This window comes from Cornus florida, unplaced genomic scaffold, assembly GCF_030987335.1.
Source record: "Cornus florida cultivar Cherokee Brave unplaced genomic scaffold, ASM3098733v1 CherokeeBrave_3.0.0_Hap2_Chr01, whole genome shotgun sequence".
Lineage (NCBI taxonomy): Eukaryota > Viridiplantae > Streptophyta > Magnoliopsida > Cornales > Cornaceae > Cornus > Cornus florida.
The window spans coordinates 115,799,872-115,819,615 of record NW_026775571.1 but is presented as its reverse complement, the minus strand read 5'-3'; the positions used below and the strand labels follow the sequence as shown (position 1 = coordinate 115,819,615).

Below are 19,744 nucleotides of genomic sequence, written 5' to 3'. Positions count from 1 at the left end.
GGAGTCTTCTTCTTCTTCTTCCATTTTTGTATCCATGGATAACTAAACCTCCATCTAGGGAGGTGATGAAACTCCTCCTTGTAAGCATGTCTAGTTTTTGATTTATTTTGGGGAATGAAATGTGTATTTGACTAGTTCCATAATCTAGAGCATGTTACATAATGTAATGGATGTTTTAATGTTCTAAAGATCATGTTGCATTAAATACTCTTGTCTTAGATGATTTAATCTCATGGTTGTATGGCTTGTAGTTTCATAGTGACAATGGAGCTAAGACTATGGAATGGTTTTAATGGCATGATTTTGAGTAGCTTGTTAATTCATTGCTTAAGAATTTCTTTTGATGGATTAACCTTGTGACTTGTTATCATGTGCTCTCATCAATTGATTACTTGTTTGACAATCTCTAGCTTAGTGAGCATGTTGAGGATTGCACCATAGTTTAGGTAATTTAAGCATGTGGAGCTTTGATAGGTTGTTCTTACATTTTAATTAATTGAATTTCTTGAAGATGATATAGTAGTCATGAATTGCTATTTATCAAGGTCATTTCTACATTAATTCCCCAAATCAATCATATAATTAGCTTGTGTAGAGGTTTGGAGTGGATTCACTTCCCTAGACTTCCTTCTCTAAATCTTCTCTTTTAATCTCCTTCAATTTATTGTTGTATGCATTCTGAATTTGTAGTTTAGTGACAAACAAAACAAACCCTCTATGAATACCCCTTGTCACTCTAAAATGACTCTAAACACTTAGGTTGCCTTAAGACTAGCGCAGTCCCAGTGGTTCGACTTACCCGATCAATAGCCCTATTTTACAATGATTCGTGCTATTGCGAAGGTTGATGTATAGTTGATCAACCGATCAATTTTTGGCGCCGTTGCCGGGGACTGCAAACGGTTTAGCAACCAAAGTTTAGGGTTAATTTTAGTTTGATTGTGAATATTGTGTCTTGTGAATATTCCTTGTGTGTTTTGACTATCTTTGTGTTTTAAGTGTTGTAAGATTCTAGGGACTCGAAGCTCGCCGTGGGAATGCTAGCAAATTGTAAGTTTAGAGGACCCCAGGTAAGTCTCGTGACTTCTAGTTTCGAGTTGTGAATATTGTGCATGTGTTAAATTTAGTTTTAGTTTAGTTGTGAAGCCCTTGTTGAGGCTCTTATCCTGTTTAAATTTCTTGTTCAAGCATCGGTCCTTGTCGTGGCCAATTTAATTTTTGTCTTGATAATTGAGGAGAAAGGGAATATCATATGTGGAGGTTATGGTGATGAAGTGTTGTATTGATTGCTTTGTGTGTTGTTGAATTACTCCTAGATGGAGGATAATTATCTCCCAACTCAATTCTACACACCACATACGTTTTGTGCTTTTTGCTCTAGTAATTCACATCATACAAGAGATTGTCTTCCAACGAGACAATTCTCGGATTTTTATCTAGAGCAACCAAATGAAAATTTCTTTGAACCGGGTAGTAATCCATACTTCAATGGTTACAACTCGGGTTGGGGAGACCAACAAAACTTCTTGTGGCATGACATAGGAAATTCAACCCCACAATCTCATATGCAACCTTTTCAACCCAATGATCATTCTTTCCCGCCCTCTTCTCCTTTTCCACCGTCTCCATTGGATGAGCTAATCATTGCTAACAAACAAATGATGGAGTCTATGCACACGCAAATGATGGACTCCAACAATCAACTATTGGCTTCCCTTGCTAGCATGCAATCCACAGTAGAGTCTATTAATCAAGTGATACCATATCACCAGTCCCAAGTTAGTGCAATGATAGATGACCAAATATCTCAAATTCAACAAAGGATTAATGCTAAAAATCATGAAGAGGAGGAAACATTTTCATTTGAATTTATGGCCAATCCAAAAGAAAATTCTATGAATGATGAGATTACTCCTAGTAACTTTCATCATGAGAATGATCAAATGGTTATTACATGTGAAAATGATGAAATGGTGGTTGAAGATCAAATTGTTGCCCCACATCAAAATGAAACAATTGTGGCTCAAAATGGGAAAAATAATGATGTAGAGATTGTCTACCCTACTCCAAAACAGCCCCTACATAATCCCTTGCTTGATGCACCTCCTTTAATGGAGGATCCTCTAAAAACATGCTTAGCTCATTTTAATTATGAGGATTTTGATGTTGCCAATTCTGTTTGCGAGGTCAATTCTTTGCTTGATATTCCTCCTATTCATTCTCTTCCTTTGTCAACATCAAATGTATCTCTTTCTTGGGAGCTTGCATCTCATCCCATTCCCTCACTTGAGTTATCTCAAACTGTTGAACCCGAACCACCGGATAAGTGTGGGGAGGATGTTGAAATTCTGAAGGATAACTTGTTGAGCATTCCCGTGCTCAATATGACCCTTCATAAGTCGTTGCTTGGTGCACCCTCACCTAATCCATCTTCCTATAATCCAAATCATCCCCATAGTCCAAAGTTCTTCATTGAGAAAGAAGAGTGGGTTGAGGTCTTTCCGTTACCTCTTTTCCACTTTTGTCTTCAAAGTCTTCCTCCTCCACTTTTAAAAGAATTATCCTATTTGGGGACCTATGACTCTCTAGAGAGACATGGTATACGGTAAGGAGGACTAACCTGATCTCGGTGCGTCTAGCTATCGACGTTAAATTTAGCACCCATGGGGAGCAATTCTTTCGACTTCAATGCCTCCCTAATGTTCAATTGCCTGAGCCATGAAATTTTATGGGAAATGGTTAAGAAATGCCAAAATTTAACTTTCTCTGGAACTATCTTAAGTTGTGTTCCACATTTTTAGACTGACTTCTTAGACCTTCTCAACTCTTGTTTTCATTCCCGGAAGTTTCTGGCTCTATCAGGCAATTTTCTCGGACTTTCGACATGGCACTCACATGCATAGCCTCTCATCTTCAATGCATTGTTGGATCATGGTTTCTCAAAATCATCCATGCGTTGGAAAGGTGCTACATTTTGAAAAAATTTCCAAATTGTCCATGCATTAGAAAGAAGTTGAAAAGTTTTCAAAATTTTCCATCCATGCATTACATTGGAATGAAAGTGCAAAGTTTAAATTTTTCTATGCATTGAATTAAAATGGAGTTGCAAAGTTTTAAATATATATATATATATATATATTTCCATGCTTTTGAGATGATTGCAAAGTTTGAAAAAAAATTGCAAAGTTTAAAAACAAAATTTTCAAAATTTTCCATGGAATGGAATGAAGTTCATTGGAGGAAAATTGCACAATCTGAAAAATTTTCAAAATTTTCCTTGCATTGCAATGAAGTGTAGAGTTTGACAATTATCCATCCATGCATTGGATTGTATTGATATGCAAAGTTTCATTATTTTCCATGCATGCAAGGTGAAAATAATCCATCCATGCATTGATTTGGAAGCATGTTGCAAGGTTTTATCAATTCTTCAGCTCTCAGTTGATCATGTATACATTCACAATGCATAAGAATGAGGCACCTAATGGAATGACATGCAAAGTTCATCTCTCAACCTCACTGCATAATGTTACAATGCATGCAAAAAAATTCATCTCTCAACCTCAATGCTACTGCCTTCATTTCGAGCACTCTATTTCCTCTTTGGAGTGCTCGAAAGCTCTATGAAGCTTGCACAAAACCATTCCGAGGCTATTGCTTGTATTTCGAGCGCTCTAAGTCCATTTTCGAGTGCTCGAAATGTGAACCAATCTCATCCCAAGCTCACTGCCCTCCCTTCGAGCTCTCTAGCTTTCATTTCGAGTGCTCGCCAATCCCACACAACCATGCAACCATTCTCCTCTCTGCCTGTATTTCGAGCACTCGAAGCAGGCATTTCGAGTGCTCGAAACCTGCTCGACTAACCAAACCAACCTCTCTGCAACACTCAACTACCATGCAAACCCAACCACCATCAACCCAGACACCACACAACCACCTCAACTCCAACCCACAAACCTTTCCCCATGCATGCAATCATGCCACCATCCCCACAACCCAACTCTCGGCATCTCCCTCTCCTTCTGCAGCCATTGCCAGTTTTTCGAGCACTCGAAGTCCAATTTCGAGTGCTCGAACCCCCTCTCAACCTCACCCAAGCTCTATCACTCAACAGCCGAGCCCTCTGCCAAAATTTCGAGCACCCCAAGCTCTTATTTGGAGTGCTCGAGATTGCTCAACCTCACCACCAAACTCCTCTCTCTCCAACAGCATCACCACCATGCTCACAACAACCCCCTCTCGGCATCTCTACAGACCAACTTCCACAACCCACCAACCTGCATCCATCTTACAACCTATCTCGGCTGCCTTCAATTCGAGTGCTCACAGGCTCAGTTCGAGCACTCGAATCAACCTCCTCACCAACCCAGCCTCAATCACTCTCGGCTTATCTCCATGCAAACCGCAACCAACCTCTCATGCAACACTCTACGACCTGCATCAAAACCAACCTACCCTCTCCTTAGGCTCCAACCAAACAACTTCACCTGCATACCACCCCCATGCAGCACAAACCCACCAACTCACCCCTAAACTCCCTCTCTCTCGGCAACATACCACACCACCCCTCTCGGCAAATTATCAACCCAACCTCACTTCTATCCATGCACCAACCCACAAACAAACCCCTCGGCATCACTTTCCACCTCCAAACCACCATGCCGAGTGCTCGCACCAACTTCCCTCTCCACCATGCAATCCTTAGGCAACCTAAGCAACCCACACCTCATTTCCCTCAACTTCTACCACCTCAACCCACAAACTAACCTCTCGGCAACCCCTCATCATCCTCAACCATGCATGTCTTCCACGGCCACCCTCCCAACACAATCCCAACCATTCACATCAACACCATGCACACACCAACCAAACCGACCACCACCCCAACCTTCACCCTTCTCTCATTCACCAACCAACCCTCACACCAGCCTTCTCTCTCTCGGCACCTTCACTCCCTAACCACCCACCACCCTTCACACTCAATCAACCCCATCCTCAATTCCTCCACAACACCCTCATGCATGCCATTCAAAAAAAAACAAAAAAAAAAACAAAAAAAAAAAAAAAAAAAAATTGGCACACTTTTGGCATTCTTTTGCTATCCATTTTACACTTGTGGCTAATGTCTGCATTTGTGTTTTGTTTGGATTTTTATCTTACACTACAATTCAGATTAGTGTTTTTAATTCTGTTTTAATTTTTCTTAAGAGCCTATACTTTTACATGTGTATATTAGTTGTGTTTTGCTAGGTCTTCATGTCCAAGTTTGGGGGAAGCACTTGCATATTCACATAGATGGAAACCTTTGCCTTCCTCACTCCGCTTGGTATTATTGTTCTTTAACCCTCTCTGTTCTTATTTTCATTTACTTGTCTTCTCACATTGAGGACACTGTGACATTCAAGTTTGGGGGTGCATTTATGTATTTTTGGTTTTACATTTTTGCTAAGCAATGATAATGGAATTTGAAACCTATTGGAGATGAAAGCATATGTTTAAAACTTTGTGCATAGAAGCTGATGATATTTTTGAAAATAAAGAAAATTTGAGTTGAAATGATCATGTAGATTCAAATTAGTCTGTATAAATGTCTCAATTAAATTCTCGCTGGATTTGACACTCTTTTAAGCTTCACAATGCACAGATGCACATTAGAAACTTAACTGTGAGGCATGCAACTTGATTGACCTTGACCTTGCCCTAGTTAATCTGATTTGATGAACCTAATAGATGAATACTTTTGGCATGAATCTTAAAAAAAAAAAAAAAAAAAAAAAAAAAAAAAAAAAAAAACTGAGAAAGAAAGAAAATAATGATCAGTTGACGTTCGTAGCCTTTCCAACTCGAGTTATTAAGCCCTAGGAGTGTCTCTACACTTAGCACCCTAAAACCGTCTGGTTTGGGAGTTGTTGGCCTAACGCTTGCTACAGGGGTTGGTTAGAAAGCTTAAGGGACTTAAACATTGCACGGTCATTCAAAAAAATAAACTGGTAATAAACATGGTTCGTTGGAGTTCGTAGCCTTTCCAACTTGAGCTATTAAGCCCTATGGAGTGTCTCTACACTTAACACCCTAAAGCCATCTGGTTTGGGAGTCGTTGGCCTAACGCTTGCTACATAGGTTGGTTAGAAAGCTTAAGGGACTTCAGCATTGTACAACCATTCTATGTTTCGCTTATGAGTTACAAAAAAATTGTCAACAAGCAACAAAAGTTGTCTTGTAAATAAAATCATGCCTTAGGGACCTCATTTAAAGGGGAATTCAATGATTTGAAAACTTGTGCTTTGGAATTGGAAAAGAAAGTAAAAGCCGCATGTTGATAATCCAATTCACTTTCACTGAAGCTAGAGTTGATTTCCATTCAAGAGATGATAATTGAGTTATTTATATAGACTTTGATGTTGATGCATGTATGTGGAAATGTATTTAGCCAATTTTTGTATCAATGCTTCATATATGCAAGGTAGTCTTCCCAATGACCCCATCTCCAGCTCTTTTTCTATTTCAAGTTATTTTTGAGCAATGTATATATCTTATTTTACCATGGATGATATTTTTGTAGTAGCAAGCCCATGGTTGTCTTTTCATTAAGTTTTTCATTGTAGTTTTGCTAAGGGACTAGCAAAATGTAAGTTTGGGGGTGTGATAAGCGCCGAATATTGTATATTCAAACGCCCTAAATTGCATTAGTAAAGTCCGTTGTATGTTAATTTATGTAGATTATCTTCATTTCTATGTTTTTATGCATTTTCAGGTTCATTGGCCAAAATGGAACAAGAATAAGGCCTTGTGGAATCTTGAGCAACAAAAGGTGCCAATGCTGAATTCTGGCAGCAGTAGAACCTGGACTTTGCTCACCATTTTGACCTTCCAAACTCAAGAACTGGACTTCCCTCATAACATGAAAGATTTAGAGCTCTGAATTAGCTTTCTAAATCTTCAAACAGTTTGTCATTCGGAACTTGGAGCAGAGAGTTATGGCCTTGTTACCAGAGGTGCGCAGAACTACCTGGCAGCAATGAAATTCTGCCTTGATCTTCATTTTCGACCAACCATCCTTGAGAATTGGATCTCCACCAAAACATGAAATATTTAGAGCTCTGAATTAGCTTTCTAAATCTTCAAACGGTTCATCATTCGGAGTTTGGAGCACAAAGTTATGGCTGTTTAAGCAAAGTAGGTATGGGCGGAGCAAGTGAAGCATGGAGTTTTTTACACTAAATTCGAGTGCTCGAGGCCTTGCTTAGAGTGCTCGAATTTTGGGCAGAATGCCCTTCGGAAATGGCTCATTTCAGCCCACTTGCACCTTGGTTTCTTCATTTTGTTTTCCTCTTTAATGAAGTGGTTGGAGATGTTGGTTGGTGGCCTTTTGGTGGTAGATAAGAAGGATAAGAGCCACACAATACATTAAGCTTCATTTTGGGAAGATAGAGGGGAGAGAAGAGAGCAAGGAGGAGGAGTTCTTGAAGCTTCAAGAAGGAAGCTCGAAAATGGAGATGGAGTCTTCTTCTTCTTCTTCCATTTTTGTATCCATGGATAACTAAACCTCCATCTAGGGAGGTGATGAAACTCCTCCTTGTAAGCATATCTAGTTTTTGATTTATTTTGGGGAATGAAATGTGTATTTGACTAGTTCCATAATCTAGAGCATGTTACATAATGTAATGAATGTTTTAATGTTCTAAAGATCATGTTGCATTAAATACTCTTGTCTTAGATGATTTAATCTCATGGTTGTATGGCTTGTAGTTTCATAGTGACAATGGAGCTAAGACTATGGAATGGTTTTAATGGCATGATTTTGAGTAGCTTGTTAATTCATTGCTTAAGAATTTCTTTTGATGGATTAACCTTGTGACTTGTTATCATGTGCTCTCATCAATTGATTACTTGTTTGACAATCTCTAGCTTAGTGAGCATGTTGAGGATTGCACCATAGTTTAGGTAATTTAAGCATGTGGAGCTTTGATAGGTTGTTCTTACATTTTAATTAATTGAATTTCTTAAAGATGATATAGTAGTCATGAATTGCTATTTATCAAGGTCATTCCTACATTAATTCTCCAAATCAATCATATAATTAGCTTGTGTAGAGGTTTGGAGTGGATTCACTTCCCTAGACTTCCTTCTCTAAATCTTCTCTTTTAATCTCCTTCAATTTATTGTTGTATGCATTCTGAATTTGTAGTTTAGTGACAAACAAAACAAACCCTCTATGAATACCCCTTGTCACTCTAAAATGACTCTAGACACTTAGGTTGCCTTAAGACTAGCGCAGTCCCAGTGGTTCGACTTACCCGATCAATAGCCCTATTTTACAATGATTCGTGCTATTGCGAAGGTACATGTATAGTTGATCAACCGATCATAATACCCTTGTAAGACATAGAAATTTGGATGCATTTCTAATTTATAACCAACCACTGAGCAAATTGGAAACCAAAACTCCAGCTTTTTCATAATTTTTATCTTCTCACATTATAATTCAGAAGTCAATCTAATAATTTCTATATTCTAATATGACTTCATAACTTTCATGTATCCATTCCAGGAGTTGTACCCATTAGTAATGCCCTGCATCTAATTATTCTTTCTGTAAATTTAAACACATTGGACTGTTTTTCTTTTTTTTCTTTTTTCTTTTTTTTTTACTATATAATAAAAGTGGCATAACTCTATCCGCCCCCACTGTGCCTCGCAATAAAATGGAATACATAAGGCGGAGTTATTACTTTGTCTACCGGAGTAGAGGCGGAGATGGTATGATAATTACAAACCCGTTTCGGAGTAGGGGCAGAGTTGATATGACAAATTTTCTATAGGGCGGAGTAGGGTTTAGCCAAACCCGCCCCAATCGCGTCCCATTACCATCCCTACAAAGTATATAAGTAGTTACCACATAATCTTTTAACACGTTCCTTTAGTTTATTTTATTTAGACAGAAGAAATAAATTAATGAATTTTTTAATCATTCCAAATTGTATCACATTCGCACAATTGATCCAACTTCTTAGTATTTTTTAGTTCTACTCTCACATGTTCTATTTCCTATTTTATTCTCCTACATATCTTAGTACTAGTAACTTCAAAGATCATATTTATAGACAAACACTTTTTACCAACACTTGCTCAAACTTCTCCCCTTTCTTAAATGATGGAGAGGTTACACTAGTGGACTTTGGCAAGTCTAGTCATTTTTCAATCAAATAATTTTTGGGTAAATTACTCAGACATCTTTTATGATTTGTCATAATTACAGGGACCTTCTCTTTAATTTTCAAAATTACACTAACCTTTATAATAATTAAACGTTATTACACAGACCTCTCTTTTTAACTGTCAACGTGACTAAAAGATGAAATTTGTTGATGTCATGTACTGAATAAATTAAAATTTCCATATTACCTTAATTAAAGTAAGCTTATATACATACATACAAAAAGGACTCAATGTCAAAAGCTAATCGAATGCAAAAGTAAAAAAAAAAAAATGAGAGAGAAAAATAGTCGTGGGGAGAAATAGACTTCAATGGAAGCATTCTTCCACTTATGGTATACTTTTGTTAGAGATTTCATAGAATAGGGGAATCACAAAGAGTGAGTTTTGAGGGAAAATTTCCTACAATCAATTGTTTTTCACCCGTATTATATGTGATTTAATTCGAAAGCAAGTGGATTGAAACCTAATTTAGATCTAAAAGTTCCATGCAAATGAATGTGGACAAAGATATATTTGTTTAGAGAGAGAAAATACAACTCAACGCCAATTAATAATGAATAGTTCATTTGACAGTCCGTCACTAGAAGGAGCCGGTAGGGGAGGCATGTTCAATAATGTTTCAATATTCGGGATGTTAGTGTTATTTTAAAAATTATAGGTGAGATCCTTATAATTATGGTAAACCATGGGGAAGCTTCTTGTAATTTACCCATAATTGTTTTGATTTACTTTTTTGCCCTTTATGATTGCAAAGCGGGCATGGCAAAAGTGGGAGGGACTTATTCAGTGGAGAGGAGAGGAGAGAAATTCAAACAACCAAACCCTACCCAGGCTACCTTGCCCTCGGCCTAGGTGGTCGATCTGACGGCACAAAACAGAGTTAGCTCTCGCGATACCATCGTCGTTGGTTCTACCGGTAAGCTTCTCTCTCGCAAACCCTACTTATTGATAATCAATTTCGTACTTATTAAATACACGTTTTTGTCTTATGCATCAATTTTTCCATTTTGATATATAGGGTTTTTGTGCATTCTATATTGATATATTTATGCACATTTTTTTAGGAAGTAGTTAGATATTCCACACATTTGTAGTCGGAGATGTGTATACTTTATTGATATCTCAACTGAATGCCAGTTAATACAAACTCTTCTACTAAGTGATAAATCTGCATTGCAATCAGCTTACCATTTAATTGGCACTCGAATTACTCGTCAAATTAGAGATATTTTTTATTTATTTTTTTTCTTCTTCGTATATTTCAATTTGCTTTTGATTTATATAAACCGAAAATGAAGTTCATTACAGCGTTTTTCCAGTATCATCTTGTGTCCAAGTTCTTCAAATTGTTTTCTTTTATTTTGACATCCATGCTGTTGTATGATCTATCACTGTGATGATCCCTGTAGTGGAAACAAAAAAGAAAGAAGAAAATGAAAAGGAACACCATCATTCATAAAAAGCTTTAAGGAACTGCCAACAGAGTGTTTACATTACTCTCTCGTTCAAAGTTTTTGGATACTTGGCTATCAAGGACTAGTATAAGGTGTATCGAAGAAAGAGGTCACTGGTTGTTGCATTTCATTTCATCTCTTTTTCCCCTTTTTTAAAAGTGAAAATGAATTTTGAATTATAAAAATTGTACAGCCTTTTGCTGTTTGTGTGATGTTGGGCTGTAAGGTGAACCAAGCTACTCAAGATTGGCTCATAACTTGTTCGTTAGATGCTAGGCTGACATTGACTCGTGAGATGAACAACTAAAAGTTCACGTTTTAAATCTCGTTAGCTGCTTGTTAGCAAATCGTACCTGATCACATTTTGGAGCTCCTTGATTTTTTGAGGTTGGAACTTCTCACATTTTCAAGTGCATCTTAAGCAAGCCATAAATAGGACCCACTCTGTACATTTGCGCTCTTAACTCGGTGCATCTTTATTTATTAATAAAATAGATGGTAATAGTAATGGTTTCTTGTATCTTCTTTTTAGTGTTAAACACCGGAGCTTCTGTAGAGACCTTATTGATAACTGTTTTTGCAACTGATTTCAGAATAGCGCCTGTTAGCCTGTAATGGCAATCGCTGATCCCCCACCTTCTTTGGAGATCTTAGGTACCTCTTTACTGCTTAACAAATGTTAACTTTTTTTCTTGTCTTTTTTTTTTTTAAATTTTTTTTTTTTTGTCTAACCTCCTTCCCAGTTAGAGAACCAGAGCAGTTTTCCCTTTGGACTGGTCCCCCTTTTAGCGATGGTCAACCTCGTCTCAAGTTTGAAAGAGTTCCATGCACCAGTTCTAAGTTTAGTGAAGATGGATCTAAACTCATGGTGATGAAATCTGATTCTGTAATTAGCATCTATGATTGCAGAAGCTCCAAAGAGATAAGATCCTTTGAAGTCCCAAATGTTCTTGCAGCAACCTTGTCCCCTAATGGGACTTATCTACAAACCTTCCAGATGTCCTCTTCACCAGAGGAAAAGAATGTGATCTTGTGGAAGACAGAGACTGGTGATTCTGTTTATGGTCTATTTCAGATGAACATGATAAAAACAACGTGGTATTTTGTATTCTCCTTTCTTTTATTTTTTAATTTTTTTTATTAAGGCACAGGATTACTGTGACACATCTATGGGATTATCTTTGAAAACGAAAAATGTGAATCCTTCATTTCTAAGAATTGGAACTTGAACTTCAATTGTTTGATTTTTGAACACTTCAGGTCTTCAATGCGATTTAGCTCGGATGAAGCCCTTGCTTGCTGTCTAGCAAGAAATGAGATACAATTTTTTGATCCTGAGGATTTCTCAAAAGGAATTATATATCGACTTCGAATTCAAGGAGTAGCTGCAGTAGAGCTTTCTAAGACACCTGGGTCCCATGTGGCTGCATTTGTATCAGAATCTAGGGTTTGTATTCCATATCTCCAGACTGCTTATAGGAAATTATTGAAGACAACATTGAGAAGTTGGAATATATAAGGAACAGATCTAAACTGTGTTCTAGATGTTTGTTGTGCATCCAAATTTTATTACAAGCTGGACCTTTCCATTGTTAGGTCACTCTTTGAACTTAATAAAAGCAAAAAAATGTTAAATAACTCTTTGGATTAAGAATCATGCAGAAGTTTGCATCTGTTAGAATTGCTAACAAATCAATTTTCAAACTTTAGTTTCTGTCTCGAATGCGACGAGTCTTATTACAAACCAAGACAAGCATATTAAATTGAAAATTTTAGAGTAAAAAGTCAAAGATGAATGATATTTTGAAATGTAAAGAATTTTCAAATGAATTGGATGGTGCAAAATAATTATATTTATTAGAGTTTTCGAAAATTAGAACTTAAATCCATTCCTTAGAAGTATGAATTGTAATTTTAATAATCAGATAAAATATTCTATCAAAGTTTTCTTGGAGTTTGAAAGACCTTTGAATGGTCAGCATCCATCTAATCTAGAGTGATAATTTTCGTTGCTATTGAATAGGTGCATCAATTTTATCAAATATATTTGTAATTTCTATTTTATCTATCTATTATTATTTTGGTGGTGGTGGGTTAACGGTGCAAACTCCAACAAGACCCTCCCCTAAACCGTCCCCAAGGTTGAGTAATTGAAGTTCATTAGCTTATTTATCTCTTCTGTAGGAGGTTCCCGCCAGTGTTCAGATATTTGCTTGTGGGAAGGACTCGCAGAAGCAACCTCTTGCTCAACGAATTTTCTTCTGTGGTTCGACTGTGCAGATGAGTTGGAACTATGGCTCTACAGGGCTTCTAGCTGTGGTGCAGTCAGATGTTGATAAAACCAACCACAGTTACTATGGAGAATCAAAACTAAACTACTTTACAACAGATGGAACCCATGAAGGCCTTGTGCCTCTTCGTATGTCATCTTTTTCTTATGTTATGAACTTGTTTATACAACTTTGATTTCTCTCTGTAATTGATTGTCTGATGGAGACATTGCAGGTAAAGAAGGGCCTTTACATGATGTTCAATGGTCCTATTCCGGTTCAGAATTTGCTGTTGTTTATGGATGTATCCTTCGCTTTGCAGCATATTACTGAAAGATCATGTTTTTTGATAGAAAAATCAGTAAAAGATCTCAAAGTTCAAGGAGAACTGTCACCTCTTTTAGGACAATCCATTGAGTGGAGGGTGACAAGGAATGATTTTATATAATAAAATCTAATAGGAGAAATGGCTTATGATAGAAAAGAATGGACAAAGAGAATCCGTGTTGCAGACCCCGTGCATACGGGATAAAGGCAATACTAATATAGTGGTACATTGACTTCCACGAGCATTGTACCTTTTCTGCAGTGTCAAGTAGAAGATTAGTGCCCACTTTTTAATGGATTACACAAAACATTATCCAGTTTTGAGCTGTTCTATTTAATCTCGAGTCGTTTGTCTGTGTTCTTTTGTCAAGGAAAAAAAAAGAAAGAAAATTTAAGAAGAAAAATAAGAAAAAGAGAGAGGGAGGGAGAGGGAGAGGGAGAGAGCACAAAATCCAGAGCAGCTTATTGGCAAAACGGGCCTAGATCATTTGTAGTGATGACTATGCGTGTTTACTATTAGGTGTGTGGGCCTCATCCAGTGGTGATCTCAATCGTGACATGCATCCGGTAATAGGTGATTAATGCTGAAGAATCCATGCATCAGTTCTGAGTCGAATGCAAGACTTATTTTTTCTTCTTAGATACTACACGTTTTTTGTCTGGGTGTTCTTACTGGAATCTTTAGAGGGTTAATAAAGGCAATTTAAGATAACTATTTAAAATTATATATTGCTATTAAACCACCCCTACCACAGTAGGTGAAAGTTCTGTTTCTTTTCTTGCTTCTGTGCATATTTTAACTGTTCCTTGACGTACTTTAGTCACGCCTGCAAAGGCCACGGTGTTTGACAAGAAGTGCAATCCTCTACTTGAGCTTGGAACAGGCCCTTATAATACTATCAGGTGGAACCCAAAAGGGAGGTGTATCCTTTTTTAAGTTAATTATATTGTACTTTTCAATGTGAACTAGTATACTTTTTCTGGAAAGTGAAGATGGCCTTGAGACTGCTTATTATTGTACTTTTACAATTTCATCTGTGGCCTTAATTACCTTTTTACAGTTTTATGTTTGGTTGGCTTTGGGAACTTGCCTGGTGATATGGTATGTTGTTCTTAATGGTTACTTCTGTTTCATCTCTGATTCTCGAATGGGTTCTTATTGTAATATGTGGCCTTGTACGTGGTCTCGTCAATGGATTTTGGACGCCCTCATTCTAGGTCTAATTTGAGACTATTAATTGCTTTTTTCATCTTTAAGTGATATGTTTAACTTTGGAGGACTAGTTTAAGTGTTTCTAATCATATTGATGGTTTAACTGCATAGATCTTTTGGTAAGGACCGTCTTCTTGACAGGACATACTACTTAACTGTATCTGATGTTCAAGCAAAGTGCATAACGAACAACATAGTTAGGCAACCACTTGGTTGCTAACTGCTTTCTTGCTGTGGCATTCATTAGTTAGCCGCATGACTTCCACCAGTCTGGTAAGGATTAGGCAGGCAGTTGGTGGTCTGGATAGGCAATAACTCCTTCACCACTCGAGTTATAGTGGGAGGGGGATTCAGATATGGCACTGTTATTAAAGAATGCTCAACATACAAACAAGCCAATTTAGATTTATATGAAGTTATCTAACCTATTCACTAGAGGCTATGGGTGCAGTGATTCATTTTGTTATTTTATGACAGTATAGTCGAATGGAGGGATGGGATTCATCTAGCCCGCTAAGTAGTTAGCGCAAGGTTTTGCTTAGTTGGGTTGAATTATAAGTTTAGCTGAATGACATTTATGGATGTTTTCTGTACATGAAAAGACACTAATGCTTTGTTCGGTAGGTAGGAAGGAAGGAAGAGGTGTGGAAAGAAAATAGGAGGGATGTGTCATCCTTCCCTCTTTACAAATTTTCATCCGTCCAAAATTGGGCGGAAGTGGAAGGAAGAAAAATGGACTATTATAGAAGTTTTAATTTAAATAATATTTTAAATTACACAAGTTTTAAATAACAGTATTATCCTTTATAAATTACAATATTATACATATTACTGGACATAATGGTAAAAACAATTTAAAATTTTATCTTTCCTAGTCTTTTAACGAACATAATAAATTGTGAGCTTAATCTCTTCTCTTCCATCCAACTGAACAAAAAGAAAGAAAGACAATATCTCATCCATCCCTTCTTCTCTCCCTTTCATCCAAATTTTTTCTTTCCTACCGAACAGAGCATAACATTAGTATGTTGCTATCGGGTTGCTCAGAAAAATCCACTACAAAACTCTCTCTCCATATGTGTTTGTATGTTTACTTGCATGGCTGAGGTTGGAGGTCGGGGGACTTTGGTTGTCAGTTTGTGTGTCTATCTATCCATATGCTAAGCTAAGGTCTTTTTTTTTTTTTTTCCTAATTGGTACTCACACACACTTGTCTCTTCTGAGACTTGAATCCCTGACTTCCCTTTGAGAAGTAAGAGGCTGATATCGCAAGGCCACTGGCCCATTGGTAGCTAAGCTTTTATGATCTCTCTTGCATAGTCAACTTGCATATTTTTCTTGTCAAATGCCTTTTTTTCCCCCTTATTTTAAGTTGAAGTAGCTCCCTAAGTATTTACTTTAGGTATCAACAATATGTCCAGTTTCTGTCTCAATTTTATGCTCATTTATGTTCAGGCATTTTGGGACTATATGGAGAAAAAGCAGCTGCGGACCACAAAGGCTGAATGCTCAGTAACAAGCGAATGGTCTCCAGATGGATGCTATTTCATGACTGCCACCACAGCTCCAAGACTACAAGTTTACAATGCGTATGTTGAGTTTTAATTGTTCTTTGTGTATTGTGTGACTGGGAAAGAGCGTCTTTAATTTCATTTCACTATAATTATTTGGGTTTAATTCATTTAGATCCCCTGTAGTTTGTCAATACTTTAAGGACACTCTCCCACATTTGCAAAATTTCAGTCAGACCCCCTACTTTTTCTGACACACATCAGTATCCCCCTCCTTCAACGGTCAAAGCTAGTCAGAGACACTTTTTGCTCACATCAACCAAAAAGTAAATTATAATACCTAGATTGCCCTCCAACAGTCATATTTGGCTACAGACTTGCCTATAGACTATATACAGATAAAAAGAAACTAATTCAATAAAACAGTGTCGTTTGAGTCTTCTTTTTCCCCAACAATGAAAACCCACAACCCTTTGTTCATGACTAGCCCGTTCCACCATGATTTCCGACCATATAACACCATTAAGTCTTCAAAATCTCTCCACGAATCAATTCCCCATGAACCAAGCTACACAGATATTTAAAAAATCTGTTAAAATCTTGGCCCATATTGGCCATTCCCAACCTAGAAAAGTTCTGGGTTTCATAACCTCCATCCCACCATTTCTTCGAATCCGACCCACAGTACTTCAATTTAACTCATCAAGTCCATCATTCTCTTCGATATAACACTGAAATTATCTAATAAAACCATCAATTTTGAGACTTGAACCTTTGACCTCCCTTTGGGAGGTAAGAGGCTTATACCGCTACACCATTGGCCCGTTGGTAAAACCATCAATTCAACCATATGTATCTTTCGAGCTCGCAGATCATATTGAGAGTGTACTCGGTCTGGTATTCATTCTCCGGGATTGGGTGTCCAAATTCATCGAAGAATTGGGTAAGACTCGCCGGTGACCGCTGTTGACCGTCTGACCATGTGAAAGGGAGATGAGACGGTCAAGAAGGTTGAGAATTTTGTAACTCATTATGCTGCTTCTTTGGTGCAATTCTTTGCAAGACCTTCACCGCCATGAAAGGAGGCGACCTTGAAAAAGAATAAGATACGAATTAGTATGAGAAATTAAAGCTTGATAAACGGTAATTATAGGAACAATTAAGTAAAATTGGTCGTATTCAAGCTTGAAGATCGTGTTGAAGATACCCAATTCACGTGTGACGGTAATGATTCAGCTGAAGAAGATGTCGGCGATGATGCAGAGCGGCGGAGAGCCACCGTCCTCCGCTGTGAGGTCAAGTACACTCACGCCCTGTCCCGTCCCAGTACATAACTCGGCCGTCAGCGTCTTTGATTTGGCTAGCTCGTCCTTGTCTGGCGTTACGACGGTGACTACACAGCCGTAGATTTGAAGGCGTTGAAGTACAGAATTTGGTGCTCGCATCGGCAACTCATGGCTCTTGCAGAGAACCCAAACTCAAACAAGCTCTCACCGGTGTTCATGGTTGCTGGAGTTGCTTCGCCGGTTGGGTCTCTCTCAGTATATATATATATATATATATATACTGAAGCTCACCACACATGGATGTAGATACGTATGAATGTATATGCATTGACTGAAGCAGCAAGGTGAACCCCCTTTAAGCAACTCTCTGCGTGTATATATATATATATAGACGACGGAGATGCGTGGTGGCAGACCTTGGTATTCTTTATTTGGGTAAAATAATACTTTGACTGGAGCGTTTGGTTCAACGAATAGGGTAATTGTTGGTGGGAGATAAAATCATAAAAGGTGTTTGGTTAAACTTATTTAGAAAAGTGACAAAAAGGGTATATTAGTCATTCAATTCATTTATTTGGCTTTGTCTGCTGACAATGCCTGACTGAATTTTGGCAATTTGGGGTGGGGGGTGGGGGTGAAGTATTGACAAACCAGAAGGGGTCTAAATGAACTAAACCGTAATTATTTTGAACTTTGATGTATGGAAGAGCAATACAAAGATGTGATAGAAATGAATGATGGAACTTTTGAGATAGCCTACCAAGAAAGTGATGTGGATTGTTTAGTTGGTAGGAACCCTTTTCAGTGGGCCTCTAATAAAATCACAGCGATAAGATTTTTCTAGCTGATTGGTCTTTAGGTGTTATGGGTGGGCCTTGGCGCAACGATAAGGTTGCTCTGTTGTGATTTGGGGTCACAGGTTCGAAATTGAAAATAGCCTCTTCATGCGGAGGTAAGGCAGCGTAAATTTGACCCTCCTCAAACCCCGCAATGGCAGGAGCCTCGTGCAACTAGGCTAGCCCTTTTTAAATCTTAGGAGTTCAACTTTCTTAACCATAACCATTTACGTTTATTTAGTTGTAACCAGTTCATAGTACCCCTTTATTTTTAATGGGGAAATACAAGTCAGACTCACTTTCAGAGTTGCCACATGCCAAGTATAACTCACAAATTTAGATTTTTTTTTTTTTTTTTTTTTTTTCCTAACAAAGACAGTATAAGCTTGTTTTATTTTCCCCATAGTTGTTGATCTGTGCATGATAACAAGGTACCTAGTCAGGGTGGACCGGTGGAGGGGTATTAGTCAGGTCATAAGTAAACAAAATTTTCACATATTTATTTTCGTCTTATTGAAGGATTAAAATTTTTCACCACAATGGATCATTGTACTTCAAGAAAAAGTTTGACAAGTTGTATCAGGTCAGTGAGTTTTAGATTATTTTCCTAATTAGATCCTGAATCAGCATGCTTTATACAGTTCCTTGATTGTTTCTGTTAAATATTCACACAGGCTGAATGGAAACCAGAGTCACCAGATAAGTTTGGTGAAATTGCAGAACTCCCGAAGTCTGTGGACTCATTAAAGGTTGAAGAACCCAGACCACGAGTTGGTTTGGGGGGGAGGTTACGTTTCTGTAATTTCATTCTGATGATTTTGGGGAGGTGGTTATGTTTCTTTAATGTCATTCTGACGATTTTTTGTATATTTCAAATGACAGCTTTTTGGAGGAAGTCCCACGCAGTAAGTACTGTATTAACCTGTTAATTTTTATGTATATAATTTTCATGTTCCTGTTGCTAGCTCTATTGCTAACTGATTTCCATGTGTTGCATTAATCTAGAGCAATGAGCAAGAACGCTTTGAATTAGAGCTACGTGCTACATGATTGCTCTGAAATGGCTCTTCCCTGCATCATAAGTGATCAACCAGGATACCTTACCTTGTTATCTCAGAGGCACTGGGCTTGGATTTTACTACAGCATGCATTCTTGATCGGTTCTTAACGTACTACTGTTTCTAAGCCACTTCATTTCTTTTTGTTCGTTTTAACTGAAAGTTGTTCATAAAAGGGATGAAGGATGTTTTAGAAAATGTGTAACATTATTAGCTTGTGGTGGTATTATATTCTGACTTGGATGTTTATGGCTACTACTCTTAGGGGAATTGCTGGAAAAATGTCTTTGTTTTGCTTGATTTTGTTGAATCATTTTCAACAAATTACGTGCTTCAAATAGATATAATGCCAGTTCATGAGACCAATTTCAAATTAATCTGCATGTCTTGTTGACCTGCACTTCGGCACAGAGGGGTGACAATGGATCACCCTTTTTAAGCTCACCAGTAGGAATGATGTTCTCGGTGAACCCTAACCAAAACAAAGAAAATGTTATGCAATGCACAACCAAGGCAAGGATCTTTTTCGAACGTTGCCATCTAATTCTCTTTAGCACGAGGATCTAGATC

General features: G+C 37.7%; 1 protein-coding gene across 2 annotated transcripts; it reads left to right on the top strand.

Annotated features, from left to right (window-relative positions):
* Nucleotides 1–9,987: 9,987 nt before the first annotated feature.
* On the top strand, nt 9,988–19,474 carry LOC132316004 (eukaryotic translation initiation factor 2A-like). 2 transcript variants are annotated; one of them, XM_059814496.1, is made up of 13 exons: nt 9,988–10,135; nt 11,267–11,327; nt 11,417–11,771; nt 11,934–12,120; nt 12,858–13,092; nt 13,179–13,247; nt 14,092–14,193; nt 14,332–14,372; nt 15,939–16,072; nt 18,636–18,699; nt 18,791–18,865; nt 18,999–19,021; nt 19,122–19,474. In XM_059814496.1, the coding sequence occupies exons 2-13, from the start codon at nt 11,288–11,290 to the stop codon at nt 19,147–19,149; spliced, it is 1,353 nt and encodes a 450-aa protein (XP_059670479.1). In that variant the 5' UTR covers nt 9,988–10,135; nt 11,267–11,287; the 3' UTR covers nt 19,150–19,474. The 2 variants fall into 2 exon arrangements, with proteins under 2 accessions (XP_059670479.1, XP_059670472.1); XM_059814489.1 differs by having other exon boundaries at nt 18,791–19,021.
* The last annotated feature ends 270 nt before the right edge of the window (nt 19,475–19,744 follow it).